Here is an 11,665-nt window from a genome sequence, read left to right as displayed (position 1 = left end):
CATCCGTTTAATGCCATGAGGTGTGTTTTCTAAAAGCTGATTAAAATCCTATAAGATACAAATTAGTCAAGTGCCCTTCATGACCAGGTGTTATGTTTACAAACAATTAGACATAGATATCATATTTTGCATTATTAACTGTACGCATATGCATGTATAGACTTTAGACTTAGACTTTAGCATAGACATTTTTAACTCCAAATCTCCCCACAGACAATATTCAAAGCCCACCACCACCATACCTCTTTAATGACTTCTCAAAGATTTCATTTATGGCTCTTAAATAAAAATAGAGCATTTGATAAAGATGACTGTATGACATTAAATTAAAAGGAATAAGCAGCTATATGCACACTTTATATAAGAGTTAGTTCTGGTCCTATAATCTGATTGGTCAAGCAGCATTCCAAGCGTGCCCATATTTAGTATAACAGCACTGGGACTTTTCACTGTTTGTACCATCTTATCCATTCACAGCATTCCAGACCGGAGCAGAAGGGGATCACGGAGTGAACTTTCCATACTCTGTAGACTGTGAAGGATTGAGCAGTTTGCAAAAAATAACTGGTTTAAAGAATGATTCATTCGCGAACTAGACATCACTAATCAGTATAGCTATAGTTCGGCCGTAAACATTAGCTGCATGGGTTTAAATTCAGTAAAACATCTCTCTTGCTACTGCTATTCCTTAAATCAGGTATCGGAAATCATTTAAAATCATCTGGTGTCCCGTGTAAGTTTGATAAGGCCCTCTAGTGGGCTCCGGCCCCTCCCCTACAGCAATTAATTAATGAAACCTTTTCCGTTTCTCATTTAAATTGACATCATTTTATTTCTCATTTAAGAAAAGTATTCTACTAACATCACTAAAACAGGTGACATGAGATCAAGAGACCCCCTGTCCCTCTGAGAGAAAGAAATAAATAAGAAATGATCAGTCCACTGTCCCAACCCGCCTCATCCCATCTCATGCATGGCTGCCAGTGATGGTCTACTGGGTGTCAGCTTTTATTGGCACGATACAAAGCGAAGTGCCAAGCTCTGCTGCCTCGATTCCCCGAGCAGACTCGGCCTCTGGAATAAAAGCTTGCAAAATATCTCGCACGAGCACAGAGACATAGCAATGCTGGGCTGGAAGGAGGAAGTGCAGTGGAGAGGGGAGGGACCGCGCGCAGAGTTCCAGACTGCTGCCGCGGCGCTAAGAACTTGTGCGCATGGAGCGGCGGGGGACAGCTGGAAGAGCTTCATACTGCAAACTCAAGGAATAGCAGGTAAATAACTCTCACAGGCCGGTCCAAGTGACATATATCACAGATTTAGTATTGAAGAGTGGATAAAAATGTACAGTTCAACTAAGCGAGAGCGAGGAGAACTGGCGTAATGGAAGTTTTTGTCCTGAACTGTAGCAGGTGCAAGCGCTGCAATCCTCTTGACATGGCGAAAGGCGTGTTTGTCGCGCGCGTACGCGTAATTACTTTATTTTGCGCGAGGGCTTCTTCATCAGAAGTTCTAAATGTCGTTTATATGTTTTTCTTTTCTTCGTCTATTCTTTTCGTTTTCGGTTCATCGTCTTTTTTCCAGTTTTCCATATGGAAAAAGTTTCCCGATGTCCCAAACGTGGAACTGTGTGGATTTTTTTCCAATCACTTAATTGATAAAGAAAATTAAATACACCCAATATATGTCTTAATTATGTATGTTGGTAATGTTTTGTTTAAATACAACTTTGAACGTTACTTTCATTATCTTTCGATACGCACCTGTTGCTCAGCATAAAAAAATCCTCACTATTTGTAGCAATATGGACTTTGGAAAACACATTTTGTCCGAAAAATAAAAAAGTGTGTTTTAATAACACATACATTTTATCAGTAATTTGTCTAAGGAAATGTATGAAATCGAAAAGTTCGTTTTCTCCATCCAACTACAGATGCATTCTTCAAAAATAGTTTTTAGGAAGTTTTACACTGGACTTTTTTCTTCATTATTATAGAACCGAATCTTTGGTTCAATTCATTTCACTTTCATTTTTACTTGATTTTTTTCATCAGTAATTAACTTCAAAGTGGGTTAAAAAAGTATAATGAAGTGATCACAGCAAGTTGGTTTTACTTAATAATCCTTAAAAATTACAATAATTTTTTTGTGTGAGTTTTCCCCTTTTTCCAGTGTAGGTAAGACAGGTGAAAATGACTTACACAAATTCTTTGGTCATTTTTTTCTCAGGTGATGCATGTTTCTCGAGCTTCTCTTTTGTGCCCTTGTTTGTTTTCATGTACACTCGTTAGTGCTCACGGCACAGGTCATATGTGCAAGAGAAACTGTATTGAGTGATTGTGTAAAAATACACCGCGTGCGACAGACAAAAAAACACTTCTCACATTTATTTGAGAGAATTGATTCATCAAACTAATAAACGCAACAAAAAAAAAAAAGTTCGCTTTAGCACGAGTTTAATAATTACCTATTAAAAATATACTTATCAAACCTGTAATGTAGGCCTTCATTTGTAGGTAAGAGAGTTAAAAAATAATAGCCACTTTATATTTTAGTACAGTTTGCTGCTGCGTTAAAATAACTTTATTCTATCTTTTAAAGGGGGAAAAGAATGGTTTTCACATCCGCGCTCTTAAAATAACAGTTTCACAGTGTATGTTTATAACTTTTGCGCATCTCAAAAGCATAATATCTCCATATACGACTACATCTATTGCACTTTGTTTCAGGCACTTTTAAGCATATTGTACACATTAATGTGGCATATTAAAAAATGTACGCAGAGAAAGTGAGAGATGAAATGATGAAGTGAATAAAATTAGTGCTCTCAATGGCAGTGTAGTGAAGTGTGGCCAGTGTAAATGAGGCTTCTAAAGTGAGCTTCTTTTATTTCTGTGAAAGCCCCAGAAAGCAGTTCCTGCATATCATCTTTGACAGATAGCAATCACTCTATCCTACGCCCTCTAATGTGATGAAATCCTCACTGATGCAAGACAGGCCCGTCAATGGATATCCCATTTGACATTTACATTTACTGAAAAAGCTAAACAGTGTTTAGAAGTTCAGTTTTCCTAATTAGAAATCATTATTTTCACATTGTTTAACTGGTACAAATACCTTTATCCAATGCTATTTTTTATTAAGATATTCATACTAACTATCCAAAAGAACCATATTTGTAATGTATGAAGGCATGTCTGTTTTAGGTTATATTAATGTTTTTTTTAAAATCATATTTATTCAAATATAATATATATATAAACATAGGATAAACCTAATTTTTTTTAAGAAAGTCAAGCTTTTAAGAATGTTTTACATTATTTGTAACAAGAGAGAAATGTTAAATATTATTAAATATTATTTAAATATTAAACATTCTTCAGCTCTATTACATTTTTTATGTTAAAATATTCATTTGAAGATTAAAATCTTAACTGACCAAATAAATCAGTGAATAATGAATAATTAAATTATTTTTTTATAGATGGTATTAATTGAAAAGCAGCAAAAGACTGCATTTGTGTTAACATCAAAATATTTATTTGAATGTAGCATCTGTTTGACTCAAATTGCACCATATTTAAAGTGGATACAGTATTTCTGTCATGACTTAAATCAGTTTTGTTCCTACTGAAACCAAGAAAAATTCCCAGAATTGTTTTGCATCCTTTTAGAATATTGCTGTTTTATGCAAAGGAAAAAAATCCACCATTTACCCTCTGCAACTCTTCTTGACTCATTACATGTAGATGTCATTTATGTAACAATCCCTGAGTAAAATGATGAAATGGCACTTGTTGCAAGTAGTTCTTAAGTTAAGTCATACTCACCTTTGAATGGCTCTAAACACAGCAATGACATTTTGTCTGTTTAACGGTTTTGCAGTGCCGAGTCTCCACCCATCTCTTCAACTTTTTTTCGCACATAGATCTGTTTTTCCTACCCTTTACACTCCCTTTCATTTCACACACAAACATACACACAAACACACAGACACACTAAGGGTGTTTTAAAAACCCACAGTGCTCTTCCGGTCGCTATGATAATGTGCTTGACTGTGCTAATCTCCTGTCTTAACTGTGAACAGTGTCCTACACGCATACTGAGGTTCGACAACACAAGCAAAAACTGTTGAAAAAAAGAGGTAACTGAATGTGTGGATTGAGATAGCATTTAGGATAGTAACAATTTCATTTTTACTACCTGTATATAAATAAAGTCTGGGCTAGTTCTGGACTAGTTCTCCAACTAACTAGTCCAGAGCGGTTCACTCTTTTAGAGTGGGAGAACAAAGTGCTGGTTTAAAAAATCATGCATGAAGAAGCTTATTAGTGAGGAGTCTTGTTACGTTTCTTCCCCCTCTTTGTCTACACCGTCACTATTTCCCCTCGGCTCTCACATCTGCTCAGAAAAGGGGGCGCAGGGGAATACCATACACCGCCACCCACCTAACACACACATACACTCTACTTCTCCACTCCATAAAGCGCATTCATCTGGCTCAGTTACCAAAAAATAGTGCAACAACCTTCAAGATGATGGTTAGTTTGTGGTATGGGGAATGTGTCACATATGATGCATTTTTATTGCACCTAACACAAACCCAAACCTGACCTGACTCTAACCTCAATCATCTTCTGAAAAAGTGCCAATTGATTCTAGTGGAGAGCAGGGCTAGTTGTAACATTCATGGTTTCAATGTTTCCACACATGCTAGAACACATTACAAAACTTTGCTACTTGCCATATCAACATTATGCAGAGAAAAAATGTGCCTAAATTCAAAAATCTTTGGAAAATAAATATCACTGAACATTTATTCAAGCATATCAAAAGTACATTTCTTACTGAAGTTAGTTTTTCATCTCAGTTTTTTTTTTTGTGCTTTAATATCTTTAAAATGAGACATATTTGCTGTTATTTTAGTCTCCAAAATAGTTATATTATATAGTTTTTAATGCTTATCTAAACAGCAGAAAACACTAGCCGTGTGTAGCTGCGCAGGTGGGGAACATTGTAGCACTGCATTATTAGAATGATGTTATTCTATGACATTAAACATGTAATTCACATATATATAACTCTTATTAATTCTATTGAGAAACTGAATAAAGGTGAATAAAAACTGAGAGAGAGAGAGAACCTAAATGTTCAGAAAAGTTTTTTTCAAGAAATGTGAAGCACTCTTACTGGCTCATCTATTTGTTTTGTGTTGTGAGAGCTGTGTATGAGGAGGGGTGACTTGTGTTCAGTTCAGTGTTTTTCCGAATGTGTTTCTTCATCTATTTGCCCACATTGTTTTGAGCTACGCTCTCTATAGTTATGTTTTGTGGTGTGTTCATTTTCCAAAAAGAGTATATTTTTAATTATCAAAAAATGCCATTCATTTAAGAAGAAAAAGTTAGTATTTTATTGACAAAACATTTTAGTTTTTCTTGTATATTTTTTAATTAGACCAGATAACATTTTAAGCTGTTAAATGGTCATGCTACAGTGTGCCCGACCTGTGGGGCATGTTGTCATATTTTACTTCCATTCTTTGGGGGTTATTAAAGAAAAAAGTGCACACTGTTTTAATGAAACAAGACTACATATTTGTACATATTTGTGAAATTAATGTGGAAAGTCAAAAACTGCTCTCCCCTACACTGTAAAAAAATTCCTTAAAATTTACGGTAAAAAACTGGTAGCTATGGTTCCCAGAATATTACTGTAAAAAATACGGTAGCAACATTGTTTTACGGATTTAATTTAAATTTACAATTAAACACCGTGTTTTATTAACTGATATAATGTTAATATACCAACCTATTGAAGTTCTGAAATCTGTTTAGTACCTTTGTAATACTCTGACAACCACTAAAAGCAGGTGATGAGAAAGTCACATGATGAACCAAAGTTCATCACAAGCAGCTTTTCCACAAGCTGAGAAGGAAAATACTAATATATATGGAAGGCCATTCACACAAATACTAAACACCATCATGGTAGCACACGACACTAACGTAATGCAAATAAACAGTAATTTAACAAAATTAGATGTAACATACAACCCTAATGAACATAACTGATATGAAAAATCTAAGAATGAAAAAACACCAAATGTGAAATGTAACGCATGGAATTTTGGGAATGTCAATTTACATTTTTTCACTGTAAATTATTCCTTTTCGTTTTCAAAAAATGTATTTTACCGTAAAATTACATGAAATTTCCATTACAGTTTTTCACTGTATATAGTAGGGGAACTTACCGTTAACCAATTAATAGGTTTTTACTGTAACATTTTTACAGTCTTTTACCGTTAAAATCATGATCATTTTTTACAATGTATGCTATTACTCTATATGGAAAAATACAGAGCTGTTAGATAGAATTCACACTCTTTAGTTTTATTTTTTTATTATTATTTTTTAATAGTTTTTATAGTTTATAGTATAGTAAAAATCCTATTAATAATACAATAAATAAAAAAAATTCTCAATGGGAGACTAAATTCAATACATTTTGAATGGAAAAAACTTCTGACAAAACATTTACTCAGAAAGGAACATTGGATGTTAAATTTATAAAAATATATTCATCCATGAGTCAAACTTTTACTGTGACTTTTTGGACTTTTTTTCCACCTTAGGATGTCAAGTTAAATGCAGTATTTCTCTTGTCCTGTCACAGATTTTCAATCATAATTGAGAGATTCTGGGCCAGTCAAAAATAAAACAGGTTTTCATCAAGATTTTGCCTGTATTTACCCATCCCATGTTGCTTTTGATGGCAACAAGCGCCTCCTGGTGAAAATCAAAGCCAGACCAGTGGCAAGATACATGGCAAAGAAGCCAAATGGCTTCCTTCTAGCCACTATCTCACAGTGGCCAAATCTGTGAAGTGTTGAAAAAATGGTTGATGTCCCATTTAGACAGTCAAAGAGGTCTGTGAAGATCCATGAGCAGCTCCTTGGTCTTCAAAACAGCTGATCTGATCTACGATTTGCTTGTAAAATATCACTAATATTACTTAATTATATTGTACAACCACAAATAATACCATATGTTTGTGGAAAATATCATTTAACTAAATATGCATTCAGTTTATTTTACAACACAAACAGAATGAGAATCAATCAATGGAGACTGAGTAATTTCTGAAGGAATTTTATCCAGCTAGTTATCTTGCTAATTAGCTCAATAACATGAGATGGTTAGCACGTTCAATTTTTTTAAACATTTTTTGCTACAAAAATGTAACAAAATATTAGTTTATTTTTCATATGCACGCATGCAAAAAAGGGTAAGAAATGGCCTGAACAACTATTTGAAGTGCTGTATCATCACATATATACCTCACAGTATATTTAGAGTAAAATGTGTCATCTTTTGAGGTTATTTTTAATTTTAGTTTTACATAAATATATTCCGCAAATGTGAATTTGCATATAAGGCTATGAATTGAAGAATTACACACAGAAAACATATTACTCTTCAGCTAAATACAATTTAATTGTGTCTAGCTTATCATGTCCACCTGCAATCCTTCATGCACCAATGACCTTTAACCCTCTCCGTTTCACACACACAATGACGCCCAGACACATGCACGTTCGTATCTCAAAGCAGTCGCAACAAGCCCTCACCAGGGTTTTGGGTGTGCGAGCTGGTCGTAAGTCTTCCGAGAAGCGCGATCCCCAGGAAGACTGGGACATTGCGACAGACGGTAGGCCACCGGTTTCCCACTATTTGTTCCAAGTGCATGGAGCCATCTGTCATTAAAAACAGGAAGGCCTATGTCCCCCTTCTCCCAGGAGCTCTCTTCAGCTTGCTTGGCTATTTTCAGGAACTTCACTTCTCCCTGTGTGGCTGGCGGGGCCGGGCGTGGGGCCCTAGCGGGAGCGTCTTGAAGTGGCAGCGAGGCCGAGGCTGTTGTGCCCATCTGCTGTGGGCCCAAGTGGCCGCTACATTATTAATGGGGCCACGAGCGCTGGTGACTTCTCAGATATGCAGGCCTGGTCTGAGGAAGTGCTCACCACTGACTCATTCTGAGGAGTCAGAAAACACTCATTTTGACCCTCCACTCTTATTCTTTCCTCCATTTTCTTCTCATGCTATCTACCTTTTTAACATGTGGGTGCGGCCATTTGTAGCTCGAATGTGAGAAGCTTCTGGTGTCATTCAAAAACAGTCCGTTATGCTGCTTGATTTTTGCCAACTAGTATTTGTTTCATATTATTTTAATGTATTGTTAATTGTTATCATAAACATAAACTGATTTGTAGCACAAAATAGTTTGCTACATTCTCACAACTTTCACTTCTGTTTTTTTAAAAGTAAAAGACAAAACATTCTTAAAGTAACGTTAATGGAACTTTCTTATAACCTTAATAATATTTGATATACTTTGTCATAACGTTCTGAAAAAACGTTCTGAGATCAACATTCTCGGAACGTCCTTACAATGTTATTTGTTCTTGATGAACTTTCTAAGAAATGTTTTTTGTAACCTTTAATTAACATTTCTACGGAGCCCCGCACATGGCATGCAGGAAAAAAATATTAGGTTAAATCGTGTGCACGATTTACTATTTCGTTCCCTCGATTTATAAATTGTGTGCACGATTTACTAATTAGTTCCCTCGATTTGCTAAATCGTGCACACAATTTATAAATCGAGAGAAGGAATTAGCAAATCGAGGGAACAAAATAGTAATCGTGTGCACGTTTTAGTACATCGAGGGAACGAATTAGCAAATTGTGCACACCGTTTATTTATTTTTTCTTGCATGTCATGTGCGGGGCTCCATACATTTCAGTTATGTCAAGAAAAATTTACATTTTAACGTTCTTGGAATATTAAAAAGAAATAAAATGAAATGTTCAAATAACATATTTTGGGTGAAAACAAAGTTAGTAAAATGTTGTAAGAAACATTTTTGTAACCTTATTATATTAACATTATAATCACAACAAGAAAACTGGACAGTTTAACATTCTTAGAATATTAAAATAAATGTTCAAATATGATTATATTTTGGGTAAAATAAATGAGTAAAAAGAAATGTTCTGTAACATTTAAATAATGTTCTAATCACAACAAGAAAACTGGACATTTCAGTGTTTCAGAAACACTTAATTTAAACCTAAATTTGTGACCTGGGAATCTTCTAGTTATTTACCTATAGCGGCTAATGAATCTGAGGTCTCGCTCATTCACAGAAAATATCTTAATTTCATGTTGCAAAACAAGGTGGATTCGCTCACTGACTTATTTTCACCTAACCTTTCCCTTACTTCTCAATCTATTCATTTCTTGTCTCTGATAAACCTGCTTTGTTTAGTACCTTCTGTGTCTTCTTCTTTCTGTCACCTTACTCATTGACTGCACTCTCTTGTCTACATTTCCGTCTGTGTTCATACATCTGTGTGTTCCTATGTGTGTGTGTTAAAGAGAGGCAGTGAAAGAGTTGGGCTGCCGTGCTCACCCATGCATGCTCAGTAAATTAGAGTGAACACGAGCGCCAATCAGCTGGCGATGCCAAACACCCGCATCCTCCATGACCCCGGGCCATCTAATTTTCTGCTTAATTTTGCGGCAGTCAGTTTGCATTTTTGGATGATTATGTGGTAGGAAATTAACAATAAATAACAAATGTGGTCTGAAAGCCTGTTCCTTTCGAGACTCACTCCATCGCCGGCCTTGTAGTCCACCAAACCTATTCTCTTAGTTCACCCCGTCTGTCAGAGCGGTAATGAAAATGTCTGTAGTTCATTGTAATGTAATGTGGAAGACAGTGGTGTGTATGGCTGGAATAGGGCTGTTCTTGCCAGGGTGATGGAGATACACAAAGAAAGGCCATTCTCCTTTAATCACCAACCACTTCTCTTATACAGGCTTATTTTTTTGAGGCAGCAAGCACTGATGATACTCTTTCTCTCTTGCTTTTGCTCCTGTTAGAATACCTGCACAGGATGGAGACTGAGGAGGCACAGGAAATGTCCCAGATAACAGGTACGTTCAAGCCACAGTGAGGTCTGGACGATCAAAACAGTCGAGCAAAGATAACCGTTTTTTTGACTGTTCAGAGACGGGCTGTATATGAAGGTCTTCACAGGTGATTCTAGACTGGATTAAGGAGACTTCCACTCACAAAAATGTCTGATTAACTCTTTAAGACATGTGATATATATGATTAAAAAAAATTTTTTTTAAATAAAAATCTTATATTATTTCACTCTTACCAGTTTAAAGAAACAAAAAGTTGATTACATACATAGTTCACCCAAAAATGTAAATCGTTTACTCACCCTCATCTCATGTCATTCCAAACCTATGACTTTATGACTTCATCAATGAATGAACAAAAACATTATTCAAAATAATTTTGTTCTGCAGAAGAAAAAAGTCATACTGGTTTGGAATGACACGAACGATGCCAATCTCTCATCAGAAAGTTCTCTTTTCCATTGAAATACCAAATCAAGTACATCCAAATGTGGCCCCTGATATACATCTACTGACAAACAGATTCAATTTTAAATCGTATATTCAGCAAGATTTAAACTTGTGAAATCTTGCACATGAAGCAAAAGAAATGTTGCTCTGTGCCACAACACCTCAAGGATCTTGAATCGGCCCGGGGTTAATGCAAACACTTTCCCAGGAAAAAAAGTTAAATGGAAAAGGGAACACAGTCTGAGTGCAGGAAAAGGGTCAGCATTTGTGTTCTGTCGACATTTTCATATCTAAATAAAGTTACAAAACTTACACAAGACTTATTATAGTGAGCTCCAAACTTGTTGCATTAGCAAGAGTTATATATTTAATGCCCTGACTGTCGACACTGGGATGCAATACATCCTGGAGCAACCACAATACAACCCTTTTACTTTGAAGGGAAGTGTGCAAATTTGACACTTCTAATGTCACCAAACAGATTTAAAAAAAAAAAAACAGTAGGTTTGTTCGACTTCGGATGGATTTACCCATTTGGTCAGATTTGCTGCTTGTCTCAATTCCGAAAAATGCATTGCTTCAAGTCAGACACAAATCAGAGCCGAATAAAGTCAAACACACCTAATGACTGTTTCCAAACAGTTCTCCTGAACATTCCCACCACCTGTCATTGGTCAGACACAAAGATAGTCCCACCCCCCACTTCATGCCACTGGTTGAGCCAATGATGAGGAATCAGCCTGAAAATGGCTTACTTGTAATTGGCCACGTACCCACTGTAAAGTTTCAGGAGTGACAACTGCATTTAAATACGGGAGCAAATCCCCTAAATTATTGTTTTGTGTGTGTACAAAACAAAATTCACTCTCAGAAACTGTGATGATTTACACCATGGTAACCATAGCAACATTCTGGCATTTGGTATCTGCTATTTTTAACCAAAGAAATATAACAATGGCCAAAGACTCGGCAACAGAGCCGTTGTGTTGTTGTTGTTTTTTTTAAAGGGGTCATAGGATGCTACATGCACTTTTACAAGTTGTTTGAACTGAAATGTGTGTTGGCAGTGTGTGTACACAACCACCCTATAATGATAAAAATCCACCCAGTGTTTTTTTTTAAATCTGGTTAAATGTTTTCCCCTTTCTCAAATCGAGCCGATCTCAGATGCCTGTCTGTGTGACGTCACACAGACAGGCCCCTCCCACAATAGTTTGATTGACAG

The 11,665-nt window shown here is 35.9% G+C and overlaps 1 protein-coding gene across 3 annotated transcripts in view; it reads left to right on the top strand.

Moving 5' to 3' along the window:
• The first annotated feature begins 973 nt into the window (after positions 1–973).
• Positions 974–11,665, top strand: part of LOC107708437 (DNA-binding protein Ikaros-like) — a 26,080-nt gene continuing 15,388 nt past the window's right edge. For 2 of the 3 annotated variants that reach the window (XM_016512665.1, XM_016512664.1), the window contains exons 1-2: positions 974–1,271; positions 9,943–9,996. In XM_016512665.1, coding sequence (XP_016368151.1) covers positions 974–1,271; positions 9,943–9,996 — 352 coding nt within the window. The remainder of the gene's footprint in view (positions 1,272–9,942; positions 9,997–11,665) is intronic. The other variant, XM_016512666.1, reaches the window with a different exon arrangement.

Source organism: Sinocyclocheilus rhinocerous, unplaced genomic scaffold (genome assembly GCF_001515625.1).
Source record: "Sinocyclocheilus rhinocerous isolate Xijiao unplaced genomic scaffold, SAMN03320098_v1.1 scaffold295, whole genome shotgun sequence".
Lineage (NCBI taxonomy): Eukaryota > Metazoa > Chordata > Actinopteri > Cypriniformes > Cyprinidae > Sinocyclocheilus > Sinocyclocheilus rhinocerous.
This window is presented reverse-complemented; position numbering and strand designations above follow the sequence as displayed.